The sequence below is a fragment of the Akebia trifoliata genome, chromosome 6, assembly GCF_017979445.1.
Source record: "Akebia trifoliata isolate Shusen 1 chromosome 6, ASM1797944v1, whole genome shotgun sequence".
NCBI classification, from domain to species: domain Eukaryota; kingdom Viridiplantae; phylum Streptophyta; class Magnoliopsida; order Ranunculales; family Lardizabalaceae; genus Akebia; species Akebia trifoliata.
The window spans coordinates 24,183,197-24,209,758 of NC_141380.1; the positions used below are offsets into that span (position 1 = coordinate 24,183,197).

The following is a 26,562-nucleotide window of genomic DNA, read 5'->3' on the forward strand; positions in this document are numbered from 1 at the left end:
TGATGAATCCGGAAAAAGTGACAAGGGCCTTGAACCTGATGATTTTCTTTTACAAAAGTTCTTGCCAATGACAAGTCTTTTTCTAAAAGATTAGATCGAAAAAGGAGTATCACACAATCAAGAATCTTACATAGAGGGTGAAAGAAACTATTATCAGACATTCTTGTCAGCACAGGATGAGAAACATGGATGATTTTCACAGACCAAGTCCGACAGTGCGGCCATCTCTTCTCCGGAGCCCGGCAGTATATTGCTTCTCTAAATCCAGCTGAAGCTCCTGCTGCTTCTCTGCCTGTAGGCGGCCACTGCCATCTTTGTCGTCGGGTTTGTGCTCTGGTTTCAAATCTCCTTTGACACCCTACATTTGGCCATAGGTACCAAGGCAATCTCAGTTTCTAAAACTGTGTTAGTAAGGGTTGAGATATCCTAACAAGAGAAGATGTCATTCAAGAACTTAAAGAATTCAGATATTTGCAATCTTTTGTAATCGTACTTCAGCTCATGGTATGGACTAGATTCAATTCAAAGACCCATGAGTACAATTAGAGGTGCCACATAAATATATATATATATATATGGGTCCCGTTCAGCACCCTAAGTTTTACCACACACTTTAACAAACGTGTTTTGTCTTACATGGGTTAGAAGTTTCGGAATGGGCTGATTTTTGGTGAGGATGATCTCTATGGTGAGGAGATCATCCTCACCAAAAATCAGCTCATTCCAAAACTTCTAACCCCATCAAAAATGGTTTACAAAAAATGGACGATCCACGATTTTTCAACGTGTAAACATGGGGCTAAACATTTCGGAATGGGGCTGATTTTTGGGGAGGATGATCTTCTAATCATAGAGATCATCCTCACCAAAAATCAGCCCATTCCAAAACTTCTAACCCATGTAGGACAAAAAACGTTTGTTAAAGTGTGTGGTAAAACTTAGGGTGCTGAACATTTCCCTATATATATATATATATATATATATATATAAATTTTTAATAAAAGTTTAGACTTTTAAAATTAAGAATTTTATTTTCCAGAAAAAAAAAAAAAACATTGAATATAACCACATTGGTCAAGTTTCTAAATCGACTTGGTGCGTTACTGAGTTAAGTTGATCAAGTTTCCCAATTGATCCAGCAAGTTGGTTCAACCGAGTTAACTTGGATGAGTTTCTAGTTGACTTGACAATTTTAAAACATACCTCGAGAGATAGTAACATAAAAAGGAAGAAAGAAAAATGGAGACATTAATTTACCATGAGTTTGTTGAATTTCTCCTGTCGTTCTCGGTCTGAAAACAGTGGCATTTCCCAATGGTGACCTGACTGTAAAATTGGAAAAATATGCCAAGGAAACATGTAAAGACAGTTGAAGAATATTTTTTAATGATCAAAACAGATGCAAATTCAAAATAAATACATAAAGAAAACAAAATTCTACGATGGAAGTGTACCATCTGACATATACCTCTTCTACAGCAGTGTTCTTTTTATTTCCCCAAAGTAGTTTCTTCTTTTGGTCAGTAGACATGTATCCACCACCTATAAGGTTCCTATTCACTGCAGTATTTAAGATTGCTCCAAGTTAGCAAGTATATCAATAGAGCCCTCAATCCTCCTTATTGTGTCTGATTGGTAGTTATTTCATGACTAGGAAAGATAAAAGGAGGAAGAAGGATGCTAGGGAATGGAATGCCCCCATGCAAATGTATAAATATCGAACACCAGATTTTGCCAAGTCGGCAAGCTCAAGTAACTTACAATGTGTGAACAAAAATTATTTTAAAACTCCAAATAGAAAATTGCATGCTAACCAACATGCAACATGATAAAGAATGATGTAAACTTAATGTAAGATGATGATTTTGGGATCAAGAAGAATTAGCAAGTACAATAAATTCATAAAAAACAAAAATAAAAACTAATTCTACCAGGAGATCATTGAAGAAAATTCATTGAATAATTAAAAATGGTTCCTAGGCTAAGTTACAAGCCTACAGGACCTACTCCCACATATTAAAGTGAGAGATCTTAAGGAAGATAGAGCTTCCAAACTTAGGATCTCAATCTAATGGTCAAGATGAATTCTCTATATCCTGTAACTTTATCTCCCCTGGATTTTCAGCCTATGAAAACTCACTAGAAAGATACGATAAAGTTACCAAATTGTCCCCAAACATCTATATTGTGATCATCGACTAATATAACATAAAATTAGGTCCAAATACTAATCCTAATCACTAAAATAGACTCTCCAAATCATAAACTAAATAAAACATAAATTGAACCAGTGGCTCATTGGAAAAGGCCCATGATCTCTGATGTCCTCAACTTTCTCCAACTGAGAAAGTCAGCCTCTGGTGAACACACGCAACCTATAGGCATCTTTACAATGTGGAGTCTTCATGATGTTATGCCCATGGGGTCTTTAATGCTCCAATCGCAACCCATATGTATCTTTCCGATGTGGGATCTTCCTAGCGTCATACACATGGGGTATTCTAATTCTGAGTCATCCCAAGGTGGGGTCTTCCACACAAGCCAAGTTCAAACATGCATCTTCGAATTATGAAAATCATCTCTGAAATCGTCCATGTTTGGTGGGAACCATGCGATCATCCTAGACATCTTCAATCTTCAACCTCCTCTCTAATCTGAAGTAAATATGGTATAATCAAGGAAGTGGTGAGAGTGATGACCAGGATATAGGCCATGGGGTGCGACTGAGAAGCTAATGGGTGAAAATGAAAGCATGAGGTGTGAAGCTGTAACACATTGAAAAGGAACAAGATCTTCCTCATCAAGTATTAGATTAATTCCCATGTCAGGTGGAAATTCAAAGACAAAAACATTAGAATCCACTATCTTCAATGTTTTGAAAGATCCAACATTGCGGGCCTATAACTTTTTCACAATTCCTTGTGGGAATCATTCAGATCTAATGTGAATCATCATATGATTAACCACTAAATAATCTTTAAGTTTATGGAATGAATTAGCTAATAATTTATAATTTTCATGGCTTATTTTGATTCCATTCTTAATCTCAAAATGCAAGTCTTGCAACTGGAGTGCAAGTGGGTCTATAGACTCAGACTGCTTGTTTTTAACTGATATGGGGATGAGACTTACAGGCTTTTAGGTTCAACACTTCATTATTGATTTCTTCATCAGTCTCTTTCTCAAGTTCTTTCTCAGTGGTGGTGTGAAGAGACTGCAATTGGGGTATTTCACCACCCTCAAGATGGCATATGATGCTATCCTAATGTGACCTAGAGTATTCCCCTGACCTTTACACTCTTCATCACTCACTTCGATCTCAGGTTCATGAACCTCTCCCCTAAGTTCTTCCTGATTGTTTCCTTAGTACCCTCAATCAATAAGTTTTTTGTGGACCCTTTTGTGGGGCGCTGGTAGCCATGGTATCCAAATCCTTTACAATTATGGCATTCGTCCTTGTCATTCTCTCGTGGAAACTGAACAAATATTATGTTTCCTTTATCATTTCTGACATTGGAAGTAGCATTGGTTTCATCCCTTGATTGTTGACTCTCAAAATTAGATGTTCCGGAAGCAATGGGTCGTGAATCCCGACCACAAGTCAAAACAACTGGACAATTGCAATTTCAGTAACTCATGAACCATCTGATGGGCATGATCTAAGGTGCTAACATCGTGGGGGATGAACTCTTTTGGAGCTCAAGATGGAGGCCCATTCTAAACCTAGAAAGGGTCAGGCGGGGCTCCTCCCTAACCTTACATTGCATCTCATCAACATAATGATTTAATCAATGATAGACATTGACCCCCTGTCGAAGAGTTTGCCACTGGTTCATTAAACGTTATTTGTGAGATAGAGGAAGGTATTTCTCTTTCATCTCAGTCCATTGGGTGATGGGATATCCATTTATTTTCTCAATCCTACGATTAACATGGTCCGATAGAGTTTGGCCTGGCCTACCAATTTCATCTTGGAAAACCATACTCTACAACCTTCAGACATCTCATACCACTTGAAATAGTGGTCCATGTTTGATAATCAGTCAAAAAAGTCCCTTGGGTCCAATTGACCACCAAAGCTCCGGGCCTCAATGTTAATAGTGCACATGAATTTTTCATCAGGGTCATAAGAATCCTAAAACTCACCACGCCACAATAGAGGTAGTCTACCTCTACCTAAACCTGGATCTCTATCTGGACCTCTAATATGGAACTCAGAGTCATCAATGGCATCATGGTCGTTCAGTAAGTCAAACTCCAAAGCAGTCAAGCAAGCATTGACCTCAGCGGTATTTTGATACATGGAGTTAGAAAGGACCATTACTGCTCAGGTAACCTCGGTGAGATCCATCTCAGGGTGATCACTCTTAATGCTATGACCGAACATGTGCAATGGTATCCTAAAAATTAATGCAATCCACAAGATAATCTAATATGAATCCTATTCAACATGCATGACAATAAAAAAAACCAAAGCTAAACCTAGGCTTTGATACCAAATCAAAACCCAATCACACGTATCAACTAGATACCCAATCTGTATTGGAGGTCTCCTTCCAAAACTAAGGTATCTGGGAAGTTGGCAAGAATCTTAAGGGCAAGAAAGTTTACTTTATGCCAAACATTTTACATACCCAGCTTGAATAAGCTCATTTTGAAAGGATTCCTCCGTGTTCCTTCAGGTGGTTGGATAGAAACTCTAATAGGCATGAGGTTCTATGATATGTGCATGGAGGATATAAACATCCTAATGTAGCATTTTACAAAGAACATGTATAATGAGTTTAACGTAATGGAGCATATCTGAAAAAATGAAGGATATTATAGAATTGTTCCTTGCGGCGGACCTGGAGTAGTTTAACAAGGTGCACTCACTGCATTCATCTGCCACCACCAAGACAGACTAAAGGAGAAAACAATTATGATCAACAAACCCTATGAAACGTGATGTAAAAACCAATTGTGAAGTCTAAGGTTCATGAAACAAGTTATTAGGGTGCACCATCTCTTTGATGAAGTTCTGGTTGACAATTGTTTGGACTGGGAATGAGGAGGTATGGACCAGGTCAACATTGCAGATTTTAGAATTTTAGAAGGCATAAATAAATAAAACCAATTAGTGTTTACTACTGGGCTCATTTAGAGAAGTTCTAAGGGAATGAATTCAATAGGGGATGAGCTTTCGACACTCTAAGAGGTTGATTTGGAGCATAACTCTGGCGGCGATTACTTGGGGCATTTGGAAAGAAAGAAATGCTAGAAATTTTTAAGGAAAGGCACAATCAACTCAAGAGCTGATCATTACGATTCTTGGGCTCTTATTTTTCTAGTGCAAGATTTTCAAATTGTTCAAAATGAAGTTTTTTAGGACTTTTTAGTCCAGTGGGATAGTACTTGTAACATTACAATTCTCTAGTTTGTTATTTCTCTTTTTTCTTTGTTCTTGGGTGGGTCTCCTCAACCTACCCCACTGTTGTAGTATTTCCATTATCAATAAAAATAATAAAAATATTGATGGGTCTTGGAGAGCAGAGGAGAAGTTGGATCTTTCGTTCCTCTTTTCATTTTTTTTTTCTTCTCTCTCTCTCTTGATCTTCCATTGAAATCAAGCTTAATGCTCCAATGATGAACCAACAATAGAACCATGCAGTTGAGATGGCATGTTTTCTGTCAAATCTTTTTACTTGGCTCTTGAAAGGTGTGGTAACATCAACTTTCCTTCGTATGCAGTACTTGACTATCTAAAATCCCTTCAAAACCATCTTTTTTTTCTTTCATTTGGACTGCATCCTTGGGCAATCTATTAGCATTAGATAATCTCAGATTTGGGAGGGTTATTTCAGTTGATTATTGTCTATGTGCAAAGCCAATGGGAAATCAGTGGATCATCTTTTGATCCATTGAGATTATGTTGAAGGTTCATGCCTGAGGTGGTTAGGGAGAGGATTTTGTGGAGGCTCATGCACTTTGTGATATATTGGGGCTTATGGAAAGAGAGGAACGAAAACATTTTTGAAGGAAAGGAGTGATCCTAGCATGAAGTCTTTATTTGTATTTTGGGTTTTGTGTTCTTTTGGTGTGAATTGCTTAGATAATTTAGAGGGGTCCTTTTGAGGACCTTTTATTCAGGTGGGACTTAGTTTGTAAAGGTGTGAGTCTAAACTTCTTTTTAGTGTTCTGCTCCCGGTTTGGTGGTCATCTTGGCTGCCAGTTTGATCCTTTAATAAATTGAGTGTTAATCGATAAAAGTACAAAATAAAAAGGTACCAAGGAAAAAAAAATGTAATATGAATCACAAGAAACTAAGAATAAAAACTAACTAGCAAAACTACATAGAAGTAAGAATTATAATCATACCGAAATTTATAATAGAAATGGTTGCAAGAATACCTAATTCCGCAGCTTTCATTGCAGCAATTTTGGCAGCATCTAGATCATGAGCAGCCTCTGCTTGACTGGTAGAAGACTGAGCAGGCTCTGGAATCACTTTATCAGCAATCTCCTGACTTTGCATAGAACTTGAATGAGGCCCTTCATCAGCAGCACTAGTGAACTTTGAAATGAATTGTCCTGAGGAAATGAAATGGGCAAGAAAATGATGATTATCGCTAACGAAAAAATAACTTATTTAAAATCTAGATGGCTTCTATTGCCACACCAACTTTTGTTAATGCCACCCCAATTCATATGTAAATCACCAAAGAATTAACACACATCTTGGGGTGGCGTTAGCAAAAGTTGATGTGGCAATAGGAGCTCTCAAAATCTACAAATGTATAATTTATGAAGGAACTCCATGGTGTAATAGTGGGGTTTTTCAAAGGATATAGTGAGTGCCTAAGCTTCATGATCCATGGAGTTTGAAGCTGAAATCTTGTCGAGGATTCCCCCGATTGCTTTATGCTAGGGCATTTGGAATCCAACTCTAATTGAGAAATTGAAATACTCACCATTTTTCACATTACCAATGCCCTCATTTGCATTGAACACTTTCGGTTTTTTTGCTGAAGATTCATTATCCCCATTTACATGACTAGCTTTGTGACTAGAAGTACTATAGTCTTTCCCGTCAGAAACTCTATTATACCTCTCCTTATGCTTGTCAGATTCCCTGTCATCATGTCTGCTCTTGTGAGTATCTTTCAAGCGATTTGCACTACTATCCCTACCTGTGGTTGAATATTTTCCATGCCCTCTAGATTCTTCAAAGGAGGTTGAATGATCATTCTTGTAGTCTCCTGAACTCTTACGGTAATTCCTTGTGTCATCTCGAGCTCCTCTATCCCTGTTATGCCTATCAGAAGAGAAAACCTTCTCCTTGTCTTTCTTTCGTTCTAGAATCATTGTTTCTCTCTCCTTATCTCTATGTCTATGCCCTTCATCGTCAGGTTTATCCCGGGTGTATCTATCCGCATTTTGCCAATATTCTCTTGACCTATCATACTCACTTTCTTGTCTCGTACGATCAGAACGAGTTCCAGTCCTAGAATCTCGACCAGAACCTCTCTGATAATTTCTTTCGCCTCCATCAGAATGCCTGGAATATCTTCCGTAATCATCGTGCCTACGATAATCGCGCGAAGTCTTGTAAGAATGTCTGTATGAATCACCACCTTTGTCAGATTTACTACGACCAGACTCCATCTCTAAATCCCTACCACCAGTTTCACGTCTCCGAGGATCATCAGAAATTTTTATTGGATCTTCCCTGGAAAAAGATGGACTAGGGCTCCGACTATGATTAGGACTTCCTGTCAAAGATACAAAGTTAAAAATACCTTAGTACAGAAATTGAATATTTAATAGTCCTGATAATCGGACTCCCCCATGTGGCATACTCAAAATACTCTCCTGACGTGGTATGTGCTAGAACCATAGATTTTATGCCTTTGGGATATACATCTGCACATGCCCATAAATATGTGCAGTTGTGTATATCAAGGAAAAAAAAGATCTATGGTTCTAGCACATGCCACATCAGGAGAGTATTTTGAGTATCCCACGTGGGGGAGTCAGTAAATCAATAAGAAATTATATAAGTTTTGCAATTCATTTTGTCAGGTTTGAATGTATGTACGCAGAAATGATGTAATTGAATATTTGACATAAGACAGATATGAGGTTTTTTAATACTAGATTCACCTTAGTGATTAATTATACAAATCAATCTATCTACCAATATATATTTATATATAGGGTCGGGTTCAAGAACCAAAAACGTAGCCAAAGTGTTTTGTCCTATATGGGCTAAGAGTTTTCAGAATGAGCTGATTTTTTGTGAGGGTGATCTCTATGGTGAAGAGATCATCCTCACAAAAAATCAGCCCATTTTAAAACTTCTAACCCTAGTTTACAAGTTGAAGAATCATGGACCATCATTTTTTACCGTTTATTTGTAAACCACTTTTGATGGGGTTAGAAATTTCGGAATGGGCTTACTTTTATGAGGATGATCTCCTCACCATAGAGATCATCCTCACAAAAAATCAGCCCATTCTGAAACTTTTAGCCGTATAGGACAAAACTTTGGCTAGTCCATATATATATATATAGGAAGGGATTAGAGGCCAATGATATACCCAACAAAAATGCCAACAGTCTACCACTATTAGATCAACAAGATCTAACGGTGGACAATGGTTTAGGATTTAGGATTAATAATTTATAAAATTACAGCCTCCTCCCTTCCCCTAAATTAAAATTGACACAGCACCCCTAATCACGATCGAAATGGCTGAGATGACTTTCTCTGCAATTTCTCAGTTCTTTCAAGAGTGAAGTGCTCTTCTCAGAAACACGGTTCTGTTTGATCTCTTTTTCTCATGGGGAGAGTTTCAGATCTGAACATTCATTTCATTTGCAGAGACAACCTTCTCTAGTTCTTGGAAAATGGATCTCATGCGCTTAGAGAGGATGACCTTCATCCTTGCTAGATGAACAGTCTTCCTTAGAGACTCAATTGACTTCTCAATTACTCCATCTCTTTGTAGTTCGATTTCTTCTGGATTGTTGTTCAAAATTCTGAGTATGAAAGAAACCGTCTGTGATTTTCTCTACAGCTGGCATGTTGGTTACGATCGTGATGGAGGGCTTTCGCCACACTTGTTTGAGACTTGAAGAGAACAAATTGAGTTGCTTTCAAGGGTTCATCACATTAGGGTTAATGTTTTTTGTAACCATCAATGCTGAAACCTTCAACCCCAAACTAGTCTCTCTCTCTCTCTCTCTCTCTCTCTCTCTACATATATATAGATTGCAGGTCTTGAAGGCGTTGAGAGGCCGTCATTGATGCCAATTCACCAATTTTGTCTCTCTAAATCTGATTTCTGTTTCAATTTCCTCTGTGTTTCATCAATTTTTCGATCTCCAAAAATCCCTATTTTCGTTATATTTCTACTTCAATCTTCTTTGTTAATAATTTTCAATTTCTTTAAAGTTAATCTCTGGACAATGGAAGAGGACTTCCAGAGAGATATAGAGAGAGGGAAGACAAAGAAGGGGGTACTTTGTAATTTCGATGTAATTTGATGAGACTTAAATTTAGGCTTTTCAACCGTTAGATCTTGTAGATCTAACAGTAGTATATTGTTGACATTCTTGTTGGCTATATTGTTGGCCTTTGACCGCGTCCCTATATATATATATATATATATATATATATTAGACCTCTTATTTTTTTTATCAGTAAAGATAATTTTATTTTAAGAGGGGAAACGAGGGGGGTTGAGTAGACCAACCCAAAACAAAGACAAAAAACAAGAAAAGAACAAGCAAACAACAAAAATAAACATAAAAATCTCACAACAACGAACAGACCCTGTCCTATCTCACAACAAAATCTTCAAAGAAAATCCCCCTAAACTCCTTATAAAGTTTGCTAAAAAAAAACAAAAGTTCCAAAACAGCAAGAACTAATCCTTCCCTCGTAGCCTTTTTCCCTTCAAAAATGCGTTGATTGCGATGTTTCCAAATTTTCCAACAGATTGCGAAAGGAACCAGGAACCAAAGAATCCGTTTAGAAGACGAGAAATATCCCCCCCACGACAGCCAAGACTCCAAAGCCGACTTGATTCAGCTCTGAAAGCAACCCTACGATGCCAAACAAAGATAAAAAATGCGACCAGATGTGATGAGCCACCCGCCAATGAATGAGTAAGTGGTCCACTGTTTCCACTTAAGATCTACACATACAACACTGATTTGGCGAAGTAAAGCCTCTTCTGATCAGTTGATCTATAGTAGCAATTCTCCCTAATGCCGCCATCCAAATAAAATTTGAAATCTTCGGAGGAATCTTACCACCCCAAACAAATGAGAAAGGAAAAGACGTTACTGTACTCGAAGCAATACAATCATACAAAGACTTCACCGTAAATTTCCCGTCCCTCGAACCACCCCACTCTCTGATCCTCCGAAAAACTCTCCCTATTACTGTTCTCCAACAAAGAAATTAACCTCCCAATCATTAAAAAATCTTCTGAACCATATATCCCAATTAGCTACCCCATTATCAAAACTTCTGAAACATGAGATCACTTGATTCTTTTTCAAAGACAGTGCAAAAAGATCCGAGTAAAGGTCCTTAAGGGGACCGTTCCCACACCACCAAGCCTCCCAAAATCTCACTTTACTCCCCCTCCCCACCTTGCATTTCACTTTCTTCTTAAGATATGGGCTTTGTCTAAGGATTCATTGCCACACTCCACCCCCCGACGCCCTTTTAGCCGGACCATTCTCCCATCCATTATCATTCACCCCATATTTATCCACAATTACTTTCCGCCAAAGACTCTCTTCCTCCTCCCCAAATCTCCAAAGCCACTTTCCCAATAAAGCCGAATTCATGTGACCAAAGTTTTGAAAGCCCAGGCCCCATTCTTTTTATGCAAGCATAACTTCTTCCAACTCACCCAATGGTGTTTTCTTATCCCCTCTTTACCGTGCCACAAGAAATCCCGACAGATTCTATCTAATTGCACTTTCACATTTCTAGGCAAAGAGAACAGAGATAGTGTATAAATTGGAATACTTGTCAAGACACTTTTAATGAGAGTAATCTTTCCCCCTTTGGATAAAAGCTTTGCTTTCCATGAGCTAAGTTTTTTTCTCACCTTTTCGAGCACCGGCTCCCAAATTTCCTTGCTAGTGTACCCATACCCAAAGGAAGCCCCAGCGTGGATGGCAAAACTCCAATCTGAAAACCTAGCAAGGCTGCCACCGCTTCTACCCCTTACTCAACTCCTACTCCATACAACTTACTCTTTCAAAGATTGACCGAAATCCCAAAATTGCCTCGAAGCACCCAAACAAACCACTCAAAAAACTCAATTGTTTCGGCGAATACTCCAAGAAAATGAAAGTATCGTCTGCAAACTGGATATGAGAGATCACATGCCCTCCCACCTTGGTGGAGAAACCGGAGAGCTCCCTTCGACCACCACCTCGGATAACATCCTCCCTAAAGATTCCATAATTATCACAAACAAAAAGGGGGACAACGGAATATGATTCGGGGTAGAAAGAAAAAAAGATCAATGAAATGAACCAATGCTTGTTGAAGGTGAAGTTTGGAAAAAGAGCAATTCCTTTTGTCATGTATCCTCAATTGATGTGGCCTCAAATGCTTCAATCGTCGATTAGTATTGAGCGAAAGGTTACCCCGATAATTTCTATGTTACAGGTCAATCCTACTCCACTAGAACCAATAGGCGTGGTGTAAGGGAAGAAGCACTATTTCAAACCGCTCTTTATGGGGGATAAACATTGGGGGAAGACAATCGTTATGGTTTATTATTATTATTATTATATATAATAGAGCCATGCACGTGTTCACTATTTGAACTAGGACATCTACATATTTACGTTAACCAAAAGTTTACTAATTAGAAGAAGCTAGTAATGTTACAATTTAATATGTGCATATGTGAATCCATTAAAATAATTCTCCTTTTATATATAGATATATGGGTCAGGTTCAACAGCCATCGAAAAAAACCAACGTTGGTAGCCAACGTTTTGTCCTATACGGGTTAGAAGTTTTGGAATGGGCTGATTTTTTCTAAGGATGATTTCCTCACCATAGAGATTATCCTCACAAAAAATCAGCCCATTTTGAAACTTTTAACCCCATCAAAAGTGGTTTACAAGTTGAAGAATCGTGGACCATTAATTTGTAAACCACTTTTGATGGGGTTAGAGGTTTCAGAATGGGCTGAGTTTTTGTAAAGATGATCTCCTCACCATCGAGATCATTCTCACAAAAAATCAGCCCATTCCAAAACTTCTAACCCATATAGGACAAAACATTGGTTACCACCGTTGGCTATTGAACCTGACTCTATATGTGTGTGTGTGTGTGTGTGCACGCATGTGTGCATAATCTGACACCGCATGGATGGCAGAAGTGTCATTGGAACCAATGTGGCAGGTCACATGGACAAAATGAGGACCTCAATCTGGGCTCTACTTAGTCTTTCGATCCATGTAATCTTTTCTTATATATATAAAATAAAACATACCGGTTGACTTCCCAATGGTTACGCCCCATAAATGAGGGTTCAGATTCAGTCTCGCAGTTATCCTGAGGAAAACATTCAATTTATTGCCTTATCTCCTTTCTTCTTTTGCCACATTTCCAATAATACCCCTTCAACTTTATAAATTACCTTTCCACTTCTCCTCCAAACCAATAATAGCCCTCCAACTTTATTGTCTTTTCTCTTCTACCCCTTTTCCAATAATACCTTCAACTTTATTGCCTTTCCTCTTCTACCTCCTTTAACACCAAAGAGGATGCTCGTGTCGATAGGCACGGGCAAACTCCTGTGTGTATATATTAACTCTCCCACTTTGCAACAAAGGAAAAAAGCACTATGGGTGTATCTGCTTGTCTAAAATAAACACCACAGACGCCAGTTTGAGCAACTCTTCATGAACTGACCTAGTTTTCTACTAATGGTATATGTCACACACGTCTTAGTTCAATACATCGAAGGCCTTTTCTTCAATATAGAAGATGTAACTTAATTTAAAAGAAATGTGAGATGGCAAAAAGTATAATCTCCATATAGGCATTATAAAGACACTAAAATGTCAGAGAAAAAAAAAACATAAAAAATAAATAACTGTCAATCATTCACAGAATAATAAAACAAAAATAATAAAACCACATTGAACAACAAACCACCTGATGAAGATGAAGCTGATCTGCTAACAGGAGAACGGCGCCGATACTTTCTATTAGCTGCATCATTTAAGGGCTTACGAAATGATGGCTTTCCATCAGCACTATCTGGTGACTGAGATTTCAAATTCGAATCCATGAACCTAGAAACATCAACATCACCATAATTAGTATGCATAGTTTCAAAATGAGACTTTAATACAAGTGACAAGGACATCAAAATCAGATATTGTACAAAAACTTAATATATGTATATATATTGACATAACACACAAACACAAACACACACACACACACACACACACACACACATACATATATATATATAGGGAAATGTTCAGCAACAAACATTTTGACAAACATTTTGGCAAAACATTTTTCAAAATATGGGTTAGAGGTTCTGGAATGAGCTGATTTTTGGTGAGGATGATCTCTACGGTGAGGAGATCATCATCACCAAAAATCAGCCCATTCCAAAACTTCTAACCCATCAAAAATGGTTTACAAAAAATGGACGGTCCACAATTTTTCAACCTGTAAACATGGGGCTAGAAGTTTTGGAATGGGCTGATTTTTTGTGAGGATGATCTCCTCACCGTAGAGATCATCCTCACCAAAAATCAGCCCATTCCAAAACCTCTAACCCATGTTTTGAAAAATGTTTTGCCAAAATGTTTGTTGCTGAAAGGGACCCATATATATATATATATATATAGCATTCGGCAGCCAACATTAGGTAGCAGACATTGGGCGTCAAAATTTGTCCTAATATGGCTTAAAAGTTGGTGAGGAGATCATCCTCACAAAAAATCAGCTCAATCTGAAACTTCTAACCCCATCAAAAGTGGTTTACAAATTAATGGTAAAAAATAGACGGTCCATAATTCTAAACCACTTTTGATGGGGTTAGAAGTTTCAGATTGGACTGATTTTTTGTGAGGAGGACGTCCTCACCATAGAGATCATGCTCACAAACAATCAGTCCATTCCGAAACTTCTAAACCCATGTAGAACAAAGGTGGCCAGTGTTGTTAAATACAACCCCATATGCGAGTTCCCAAAAAAATCAATTTCACACATGCTACCACAGCATATGCGAAAATCTAGCTGTTGGTCCAATATGTGATCTCATATTGAAGTATGCGATGGAATATGCTCCCAACAGTCAGAAATCTGACCGTGGACCCTATTTTTTTTTAAAAAAACACCAAAAGTTACTCTAACCTTCTACCCTCCCTTACAACACAAACACATTGTGATCTCTACTTTCTAGCATTCAAACACTTCTTTTATTTAATTTCACTCAATTCCTCTTCTATTCTTCTATCTTTCATTTTATTTTACTTCTTGGTCTACTCTTGAGTCAAGATCAAGAGTTCAAGACTCTCAAGTCTCAACTCAAGTGACTGAGAGTCAAGATCTCAACTCAAGTGGTTGGGAATCAAGATCAAGACTCTCAACTCCCAAGGCCAAGATCAAGATTTATGCAAGCATCATCATTCATCATCAAGCTTCAACCATTCAAGATCAAGAATGCAACAATACAAGAAGTCAAGAATCAAGATTCATACATCACCATCATTCATCAAGCATTTAAGCTTTTGATATTCAAGATCAAGAATCAACTCATCATTCATCAAGATTCTAAATCTTCATCTCCATGAATCCAAGTCTCCCTACACTACACTCAATCAAATTCAAGTTACTCTCAAGTCTTAATTCTCAAGTCAACTCACCATCGTCTATATTTTTCATTCCAAAATCAAATATCAACTCTCAAACTCTTGAGGTATTTGTTATTTGTTAATTTGTTATTGTTAGTTAGTTAACTTGTTGTAAGTTAGAACTTAGAACTTAGAAACTTAGAACATGCTTTGAATTTGATTGAATACACAAATATAGACACGTGTCATACTAACATTGGGATTACCTAAGTTAGAACAAAGTCACGTACTCACATTGTTACTTACACTTAATTAGAAGTTAGAAGTTAGAAAACTTCACTAATCACTACAAATTAGAATTTAGAAGAACATCACACATTCACTATCACTACTACTATCATGTCTTCCTTGTCGGCCAACTCTTCCTTCTAAGACCAAAGTCTAATGATCCCAATTGGAAATACGGGCATTATCGTAGTGCAACCGAAAAAAATAAAGTTGTGTGTAAGTTATGCGACTATATAAGCCAAGGTGGCATTGCACGCCACAAACAACATCTAATGCATATGTCGGGATCAAATGCAAGGGCATGTGACAAGGTTACACCCGATATCTAAAGGTAGATCATGGAATATATGGATAAGATGTCAAGAAAAAAACAAGATAATGCAATTAACTAAGAAAGTTACATGGAAGTTGGTGGAATTGATGAGGATGACGATTACATTGTCCCATATGATACTCCTTTTACGTCGACGGGACGTAGTCAACCACTGGTTCCTCCTGCACGAAGAGCTACTTAAAGAGATCGAGCACGTGGCTCGCTTGATAAGTGGTGTAGACCACATCCAGAGGATGTGGTCGATCAAAGAGTGAAGGGTAAAGGTACAATTCAAACAACCATAGCACATAGTACTAAAGATAGGAAAACTACCATTCGGTACATAACTAAATGGTTATACCAAGCCGGTGTTGCTTTCAATACTGTTAAACTAAAAAAGTTTCTAAGTAATGGTGGAAACGATTGGTCAATTTGGACCTGGTCTCCAACTACCTTCATACTATGAAATACGAGAGCCATATCTAAAAAAGGAGGTAGAGTTTACTCAAGATTTAATTACTGAATATCAAGAATCTTGAAAAACGAATGGATGTACTCTAATTGCCGACGGATGGACAAATAGAACCAGCCGAACAATAATGAACTTTTTAGTTAATTGTCCTACAAGAACAATCTTCCTTAAATCTGTAGATGCTCCGACCCATTCTCATACGGTTGAGTATTTATTTCAATTGTTAGATAAAACAAGTGATGAAATTTGTGAAGAACATGTTCTTCAAGTTGTAACGGACAAAGTCTCCGCCTATGTGGCCCATCAACTGCTTATTAATGGCTAAGAGACCTCACTTATATTAGTCGCCATGTGCGGCACATTGCATAGATCTCAAAGTAAAAGCTTATATTTTTCTAGTTGTCCAAGCTTCACAAAGAGTTTAGAGGCCAAAATTGGATGTGAATGTGTAATGTTTGGGAAAAATAATTGGTGATTATTTTTTAACTTTAGTGTTGTTCCTCTTTTTTCAGTGGGATGCCATATTTCACCTCCTTGTTTTGTATCTCCCTTTCATTTTTCTAATAAAATATTTATACTTATGAAAAACATGAAAAATCCTAGAAAGTTAATTTGGTGGATATTAGGAAAAGAGGAGTCTCAAATGAATATGATGTTATTAATGACATGCTATTTACATCATGGATCAACCCTAATTCCCTATCTTTTGACACTTGTTGTGTAAGGATTAACTGCTCTTATTCAAGGAGAGCTATCTTGGTGTATGTGATTGGCAAATGGTGTAGTTAATTCAAAACAATACCATGGAGTGGTGTCTTAAAAATGACTCCGCTTCTCAGTCGCGTTTCCTCAATGGTATTCTTGGGTGCTTTGAGGTTGTTTGAGGTATCCCAGTTAATATAAACAAGAGTAAGATCTATGGGGTAAACATAGTTCAAGGAGTGGATATTCTTGCGGCTTCTATAGATTTTAGGGTAAGAGTTTTACCCATTTCCTATTTGGGTCTCCCTTTGGGTGCGACATTCAAGAACAAGAAAATCTTGGATCCAATTCTTAAAAGAATGGGTAGAAGATTAAGCCCTTGGAAGGCAAAAGTTTTGGTAACTCTAATTAAGAGTATGTTGACTAGCATCCCCAACCATTTTCTTTCTTTTTCTCTTTGCTGCGAAGCATGGAATTGAAGATGGATAAAATTTGCAGAGATTTTTTCTGGAATGAAAAACAAGAGAAGAGAAAATATCACATGTTAAGTTGGAAGAAAAGTTGTTAGTTAAAGAGATATGGTGGTTTGGGCATAAGAAGTTTTGCGATTATGAATTCAACTTTGTTGTCCAGGTGAATTTGGAGCTTCGGAGAATAGGGAGATCGTCTTTGGAAGAATGTGGAGGTTCAGAAGTACGGGGTCCAAGAGCTTAGCTGGGAAATTAGTGATGCTAGAGAACCTTTTGGTCGTAGTGAGTAGAAACGCATCTTGAGAATAACTCTGATGCAAAACAAAAAATATGAGAGTTCAGGAAATTTTGGTTTAATAATTGGGTTAAGGATTTGAGCTAGGATAGGGTAAAGCCAAAAGTAAAATATATTTTTTTCCCGTAATGACGACATTTTCAGTAGGATAGATGAAAAGGGTTAAAGAAAATGGAAAAAATGATTAAGGGTAGAGGTTTGTAGGTTTCAAGAATCAAGAATAAAAAACAAATGATTAAAAGAAAATCAAGAAAATATGATTTTTGATGGATTTAAGAATTCAAGATTTCAAGAAAAAAAAAAATAAAAGAATAAAAACAGGACAATAAAGATTAGATGAAAAGAATGTTATATTGAACTCATTCTAAAATGACCTCAAATCACACCCATTGTTGGGAAAATCAAGCTCAAGTTTTCTTTTCATTCATCATATTTATTCATTGTTCATTAATAAAAAAAACTCTAATACAATCTATATAAAGAAAATAAATCCAAGAATCCTAATCAAACTAAAATACTAAATAAATAAACTTAATTTTCGTAACTTTCTCTCTCCTAATTTTCAAATCCTAATAAACTTAAATAAAAAACAAACTAAAATTACTAAACTGCCCCTAAATATTATACTAAGACTACAGGTCAATAAAATATCAAAATAAGCCCAAAAAACATAAAATTAAAATCCTAAAACAGAAATCTAAATAAAAATTAAAATCTACTCTTCAAGATTTTGTCCCCATCATTCTCCTCGACTGGGAAGATTTCGTCACTAGCGAAATAAAATTATGGTAATTGCTCAACAAATGAAGTCTTTGTAATTCATATGCAATATGATCTTGGCTTGCTTCTCAATCAATGCACCATCCACACTCCAATATATATCATCAAACCAAGTAAAAATTCGTTGAGCTCTTATTTCTGGCAAAAACTAAAGTTGGTACTCTTAAATGCTCCATGTATAACATAACTCATTGGTTTATCCCAAATATCATTTGACTTTTCTTTTCTATGGGATAAAATCTATGTAAGCGGTAAAAAAAGTAACGACTCAATAATTTTTTTCCCAATTGTTCAAATTTTCCAGACATTGATTCTTTTTCAAGATCCAATAATGATGCCTCACATTCGTCAATCTCACCATCGCTTAGATCGGGCTGATAGATTTCATTACTCGTCTTGAGTTTAGACGCATGGATTTTCATCACATTTGTTTCATTATCCCTGTTCGAGCACTGCGATTTAAAATATCCAAAATGATTGCACTTGGAGCTCAAGTTTTGTTGTCTGAACTCATACCAAGGATCATTTGATTGCATGTGCTCTTCGCCTTCCTTTATAATATGATCAAGAATAATGCAAAAATATGCTTAAGAGTGGCGTGTTCGACTTAGTTCTAATAACATATTTTTCAACTCCTCTGAGAACATCTTTGTTGAGTTCATCTCTCATCAACGCAATCTATTAGTTGTTTTTTGCTTGAACTTAGGCTCTTTTGATGTATTTTCCACTTCATGATCTTGTTCTTGCGTTAATTCTAGAGTTGTGCACACCATCTTCTGCAATGATGTTTGATCTATTTCTTCTTCAATCCGTTCTTGGACTGATGGTAACACAAGAGTTGATTTCCATGGACATGTCTTGAGTAAATATTGTTTGCCTGAAGCAACACGTAAAATATTTCGCTACGCATCAAACGTAACTTGTACATGTGAGATCCAACCTCGACCCAACATAATATGACAATCTTTTAGAGGAACCACCTTGCACTCAACGTCATGGATAAAATTTATCTGACGGAATTGAACAACATAATAGTAATCATGATAACCACAATAAGTCTTATTTTCAATATTTTGCAAAATCTTCTTAGAAAAACTTGTGGAAATCAAGTTTTTCACATATTTATCATTGCACAATACCCTGAATGACTTCCCAAAAGGTGAAAAATAAATTTGATTTTAACTTCCAATACCATCTCTATCTATTTCAAGTTTAGTTATGATACCAAATCTGATGCACGACGGTGAGAGGAGAACAGAAAATATGGGGGTTTAGGAAAATTTGATTTAATGGTTGAGTTAAAAAATTTAGGCTAGGATAGGGTAAATCCAAAAGTAAAATTTTTTGTTCTTGCATTTACGACATTTTCAGTAGGATAGATGAAAAGGGTTAAAGAAAATAGGAAAAGAATTAAGGGTAGAGATTTGTAGGTTTTAAGAATCAAGAACAAAGAATTAAAAGAAAATCAAGAAAAGATGATTCTTGATGGAATCAAGAATTTAAGATTTCAAGAAAATCAAGAAAAATAAAAGAATAAAAGAAGAAAAATAAAGATTAGAAGAAAAGAATGTTATATTGGACTCACTTCAAAATGGCCTCACACCACACCCGTTGTTGGGAAGATCAAGCTCAAACTTTCTTTTCATTCATCATATTCATATATTGTTCATTAATAAAAAAAAACCCTAATACAATCTATATAAAGAAGATAAATCCAAAAATCCTAATCAAACTAAAATAGCAAATAAATAAACCTAATTTTCGTAACTTTCTCTCATGATTTTCAAATCCTAATAAACTTAAATAAAAAAATAAATTAAAATTACTAAACTACCTCCTAAATATTATACTAAGACCATGGGCCAATAAAACATCAAAATAAGCCCAAAAAACCTAAAATTAAAGTCCTAAAATAAAAATCTAAATAAAAACTAAAATCTACTCTTCAAGATTTTATGTCCCCATCAAACTCCTTTTCACAAGAAGCATAGTTGTCAAAAGCAAGGCCTAGGCGCCTAAGTAACCGCCTACCCTACTCAGGCGCCCAATGCTTAAGGCGGGATTTTTCTTTAGTCTTTTCAGAAAGACCATGGTTTAGCATGTTTTATCAGATTTTTTTAAAACATAGGGATGTCTAAAATATTCACCAAAAATTTGAGGGCTTCAAAAAAAATCTTTTTAGTATTATATTTTAAGACTTCTCAAAGTTGAAAGCTAGGGCTCACTTTCAAGTTGAAGATACTCTATTTAAATATTTTTCTTAATTTTTCCTTTATGGATTTTAAATTGCAAATGTTAGATTGACTTGTTGGGTTATGGGTTTTAATTGACTATTGACTTGCAAGTTTGCTAATTAGTTGATGTTACCTTAGCAATTGCATATTTGTCATTTCTTATTTTTTGCATTATTTTTAATAAATCTAAAAAATAAAAATAAAAAACTTTGTTTTTGTCGCCTAGGCCCCAAGGGGGTCTATCACCTAGGCCCGCTTAGCACTTTTAACGAACTTGGCAAGAAGGTGAAATTCAAGTTGGGTGGGGGAAACAAGATTCGGTTTTGGGAGGATAGATGGCACGGGGAAGCTTCATTGAATGAGTTTTTCTGTGAGCTCTTTGCAATCTCTATTAAGAAAGGGAAGCCTATTGAAGACTTTTTAGTAGATGTCAGTAATGTTAGATCATGGGACTTTGGTTTTAGATGTAACTTTAATGATTAGGAGGTAACTAGTATAAGGAGACTTCTAAAGCTAGTTGAGGCTATTTCTTTTGATCTCTACACCAAGGACCATAGATATGGTCTACCTTTCCTAGAACAACTCATACTTTTCGTGCTTCTTTTGTCTGGGGAACTAAGGTGCCTTCAAAAATTTTGGTATTTGCGTGGCAAACAATTTTGGGAAGATAAACTACACTTGATCAGTTAATAAAGAAGGGAATCCAAACCCCTAATTGTTGCCTGACGTGCATGAGGAAAGGGTAAACGATGGATCATCTTCTTTTGCATCGCATTTCTTTTGACCTCATTTCTTTTGACTCTTTAGTCTAGCTAGTTGCTTGTCGAGATCTACCACAAAGTTGTTCAAAACTAGCTTGAGTGGGGAGCTTACTTTAGAGCCTCAAAATGCATTTTGTGGTGCATCCTTCCTTTTGTAGTTTGCTAGAGACTTTGGAGAGAAAGGAACGAGAAAACTTTTGAGGGGAAAGAACTTCATTCGTAGGATTTTTTTTTTTAATAAGTATAAAATTTTTATTAAAAGAGAGAGGCAATACAAAAAGTGATCAAGATGACTCACCAAAGGGCATTATAACTTATTACATAAAAAATCCTATCTAAAGGCAAACTGGTGCAGGACGATGAGGGGAGATAAGAAAATGAAATTTGATTTAGGCAAAATATGGGACTTAGGGAAATTTGGTTGCGGATTGGATAAGGATTTGAGTAGAATAGGATAATTTAATTTTGGATTTTGGGCAAGTATGATCACAATCTCAATGAAAATGGTTAAAGGTTAAGGTTTATAGGGTAAGGAAGGGATTAAAGGTTAAGCTTTATTGGTAATGATTAAGGGTTGAGGTTTGTAGGTTTCAAGAATCAAGAAAGGGAATTCAAGAATCAAGCAAAGGGATTTCAAGAATCAAGAATCAAGAAAAATAAAAAAGAATAAAATTAAAAAAAAAAAAATAGAAAAAGAAAGAAAGGGATATAAAGATAAAACTTTGGAATCACACCAAGGACTTCTTGGAATCACACCAAGAATGGTGGAGAACTCACTTCACTCCATCAAAGAAACCCATTATTTATTCATCAGAATCTCATTGTTCATTCGTTAATATAAAAAATCCTAATACAATCTATATAAAGAAAATAAATCAAGAATCCTAGTCAAACTAAAATACCAAATAAATAAACCTAATTTTCGTCATTGTCTCTCTCTCCTAATTTTTTAACCCTAATAAACTTAAATATAAGACAAATTAAAATTATTAAATTGCCCCTAAATATTATACCAAGACCATGGGCCAATAAAACATCAAAATAAGCCCCAAAAACATGAAAATAAAGTTCTAAAATAGAAATCTAAATAAAAACTAAAACTACTCTTTAAGATTTGATGTCCAATCAATTCTCCTTAACTGGGAAGATTTCGTCACTAGCGAAATAAAATTGTAGTATTTCCTATCATCGGTTGCATTCCGCATTATAAACTCCTAAAAAAAGCACCCTTGAATTTGGGGCATAATTTACACACACAAAAACAATCCAAGGATCTTTAGCACCACATCTTGATAAGTAGAGGTCACTTCTTTGAAAATTCTACCATTTCTCTCCAACCAAAGCCCCCAAGTACTGGCAAAGGGAAGGAGTCTCCAAAAGGTTTTCTTAGGCCCTAAGAATATGGTTAGGTCCCAACTTTGAAAAAGAGACAAGGAACTCGGCATCACCTAATTGATCCTAAAAAGATTACTGAAGTGTTGTCAAGCTAACATAGAGAATTTACAATGCATAAGAATGTGATTGACCGACTCATAGCCCAAGTTGGACAGGAAACAAAACCCCTACTAATGAGGAGGTCAAGAGCGGGTGGGTAGTTTGCCTAAAACAGCTAGCCAAGAGAAGAAACGTCCCTTAAAGGGAGCCTTCGAACCCCAAATGAATGTAGAAGAAAAATATCAATCGAATTCGAGGTGTGCATTAGTCCCGATGCAAAGGATCGAATGGTGAAGTCATTTCCTTTAGTGTGAGTCCATTTTCTGCTATCATCTTCTGTGTTATCCCATCATGCATGCTCAAGGGAGAATTGTTAGACCTAACAAGTCTTAAAATTCCCAATCATTAAAGTCCCTCCTAAAGCCCAAGTCCCAGACAAGCTCATTTCTTATGATGTTCAAAAAAGTAACACACACTAATCCTTTCTTTAAGAAAAGATTATTTATGTGAGGGAATTTATGGCACAGAGTTGAATCACCACACCACCAATCCTCCAAGAATTTGACCCTAGCCCCCTTGCCCACCTTAAACTTCACCCATTTCCTGAATTCTTGCCCCACTTTCATAATATCTCTCCAAACACTACAACCATAAGAATTGAAATCCTCTCTCCAAACCATTTCCCTTCTCACCATACTTCGCCCTAATGACCCTTCTCCACAATTGGAATTTTCACTCCCAAACCACCACAACCACTTCCCTAACAATGCCCTATTGGCGACTCTAAAACCCCTAATCCCCAAGCCCTTATTCTTCTTTGACTTGCAAATCATCTTCCAATTAACTAAGTGAATATTTTTCTCCCCATTCGTATTGTTCTAAAGAAAATCCCTCATTATCTTTTCTAATGTCTCCTCTACACTTCTAGGGATAGTGAACAAAGATAGGTGATAAATGGGAATACTAGTCAAAGTGCTTTTGATAAAAGTGAGCTTGCCCCCCTTTGATAAGTATCTGCCTTTCCATGAGCTCAATCTCCTTTCTATGTGCTCGATGACTAGATCCCAAATCGCCTTGTTCCTATAATCAACTCCTAGGGGCAAACCCGAGTACGAAGTCAGTAGAGCCTTCTCGTGGAAGCAGCCCATCTATCTATTCCCACCTCACCTCCAATTCCAAACAATTTACTTTTCCTGAAATTAATCCCTAACCCCGACAACGCCTCTAAATGGCACAACACTCCCCTCAAATACCATACTTGGTCCTCTGAAGCATCCAAGAACACAATCGTATCATCTGCAAAGTGAAGTGAAGAAACCTTCGCCTCCTTCCCCCCCCCCATTGCAAACCCCGTTATTTTTCCTATACTTGCCGCCCTTTTAATAAAATGACCTAACACATCAACCACCAAGAAAAACAACAAAGGCGATAATGGATCCCCTTGCCTCAAACCCCCTAAGTTCCTAAAAAACCCAGCCGGACTTCCATTAATCAATATTGAGAACGATGTTGAAGTCACCCATTTCATCACCCACTCAATCCAATTCTCCCCATATGAATCAACAAGTATCTTACAATTCTCAATTCACGTGGTCATAGGTCTTGTGCATATCAATCTTAGAGACTAAACCCGATTTGCTTGAGTGCCTCCTAGAATCTATGCATTCATTAGCTATAAGAACTCCATTTAGGATTTGTCTCCCTTAAACAAAAACCTCTTGTTCCACTCCAATTAAACCATCAATCACAATTTTAGTCTATTAGCCAACACCTATGAAATAAGCTTGTAGACTAACCCCGCAAGGTTAATTGGTCTAAAATCAACAATGTCCTCTGCGCTTGACTTCTTAGAAATCAAAGCAATGAACAAACTATTCAAACCATAATCCAATTACTTTCTCTTTGGAGTTCCCATATCACCCTCATCACATCATCTTTGACTGTTGCCCAATATTTTTTGTAAAACGCCACGGCAAAACTATCTGGACCTGGAGCCTTATCTCCACTCATCGCACCCTAGAGCCGCCAACACCTCCCCCTCAACTGTCCTCCTCACTAATCTTTCTCTCTGCGAAATGGACCTCATCTCCAGAAGATTCGGAGTAGGTCTAAAGATTTTATCTTCCTCGAAAAACACCCTATAATACTCCACTATCCCTTTTCTAATCCTTTCTTATTCCTCTATGCTCTACCCATTAATTGTAACCTTCCTGATATGATTGAAACTCCTCCTGGAATTCGCTATCCTGTGAAAAAATTTGTATTGTTATCCTCGTCCTGCAACCACTTCACCCGTGATTTTTGTTTCCAGGACACCGCTTCCATCAAAGCCACCTTTTGGAATTCCACCCTCAAGTTATTGCATGTCAAGATTTCTTCTCCAAAAAGTCCCGCACTTTCTTCTTTTTAATCCAACAATCCAATCTCCCTCCAAAAAACTTCAACATTCCACACTTTTATTTTTTCTTTCAACACCTTTAACTTGCTCTTGAAGATAAACTCGGGGCTGCCACTGAAGTGAAACTCCTTCCACCATCCGTCCACGTTCTCACAAAAACCTTCATTTAAAAACCACATATTTTCAAAACGGAATGAACAAGATCTAGTGGGGGTGTAACTCGCTTGAAGGATGATAGGGGAATGATCTGAAATCGGGTTAGCCACCGAGTATTGAGATAGCCCGCTGAAATGCTCTACCCTAGTCTCCCGAGACTAAAAATCTATCCAATCTCAACATCCTAGTCCTCTCTTGATTATTTGACCAAGCATATAAATTTGGAAAGCAAGATATAAGAGATGAAGCCCCAATCCAATGGTGTTTCCGAAACCTTATTCTCATATCCTTCCCCACTCTAAATATAATCTCTTTCTAAATTCAACCACGCCTCGTCCTCTAATCAATAAATTTTTACTTATCAAAAAAAAAATCAACCAAGTTTCTATAAATTCCTTACAACACCAACATCCATGAGAGGATTTCACTCGCAAACTCTTTGACCCAGACCTATTCACACATTATTTTACCTTAATGACCTCTTTCCACAAATCTTCACCTTCCTCCTCAAACCTCCACAACCATTTCCATAGAAGATCTAAGTTCATTGATCTCACTTTTCTAATTCCCAAACCTCCATCCTCGTTGGGCTCTAAATTTGGCTCCACTTCACCATATGAACCTTTCTTTTTTCATTCTCTAGCTTAATTATGTCACAACATTCTCGCTACTCAAGTCTAATATCTGGTCTGAAATTTCAAAGGAAGCTCCCCATTTGGATCTCTCTGACAGAGCAGAACCAATGAGATTTGCATCAACTAAATATCAAACAATTAGAAACCACAAACCGGCACTTAAGAACAATTAGAAACCGTTGTTTAGCTAATCAAGAATCTTTGTAGCCCTAAATGTATCATTTTCTATTGGAAGCATGTCATTTCAAGATAATTTTTCTCATATAAAGTTCCAAATCAATTGGAAAGGCTACAATGATAAGAATCTGACTCGAGTCTCCAAAATCATGAATCGCCACAACATCAGCAACCAAACATGAGATATTAAAAATAAATAAATAATAACTGAAGCTCTTGAAACCTTCAAAAACATTAGAAAAAAAAAAAAACCTAGTACGAGATAAAAAACGAGCATTGAGGGAAGAAATCAAACAATAAGAGAAAATTAAAGCCAATAACATACATCAAAAGTAGATTGAAATTTGAAATAAGAGGATTGAGACCTTCGTTTCCATAATAAGGAAGAATAATACCTCTGTTCAGTGCGTCTCTTCTCTTCTCTTTCTAGGGTTTGAGAAACCTCTCTCTCTCTCTCTATCTGGAGTGTGGAGAGTGAGAAATGTAACGCTACGCAACAATCGAAGATTTGAAGATGATCTCTGTCCCTAGTTGGACGGGCTCGGCCCACTTTCGGACTGGGCTTGGCCTTGACCCTTTTTGCCAATCCAAGTACTTTTC

The 26,562-nt window shown here is 36.8% G+C and overlaps 1 protein-coding gene across 1 annotated transcript; it reads right to left on the bottom strand.

The window, feature by feature from the left end:
* LOC147400458 (uncharacterized) lies at positions 1–26,513 on the bottom strand. The gene is made up of 7 exons (XM_086446151.1): positions 26,358–26,513; positions 13,187–13,326; positions 6,951–7,751; positions 6,391–6,570; positions 1,469–1,560; positions 1,258–1,326; positions 1–358 (listed from the first exon to the last, which is right to left on the bottom strand). The coding sequence occupies exons 2-7, from the start codon at positions 13,320–13,322 to the stop codon at positions 197–199; spliced, it is 1,440 nt and encodes a 479-aa protein (XP_086302277.1). The 5' UTR covers positions 13,323–13,326; positions 26,358–26,513; the 3' UTR covers positions 1–196.
* Positions 26,514–26,562: the final 49 nt, after the last annotated feature.

Bases quoted from the DNA above. Each gene is read 5' to 3' on its own strand.
- LOC147400458 (XM_086446151.1), bottom strand. From the start codon at position 13,322: ATGGATTCGAATTTGAAATCTCAGTCACCAGATAGTGCTGATGGAAAG. The intron at 7,752-13,186 runs GTGGTTTGTTGT...TATCTTTGACAG, and splicing joins ATCAGCTTCATCTTCATCAG to GAAGTCCTAATCATAGTCGG. The intron at 6,571-6,950 runs GTGAGTATTTCA...TCATTTCCTCAG, and splicing joins CATTGGTAATGTGAAAAATG to GACAATTCATTTCAAAGTTC.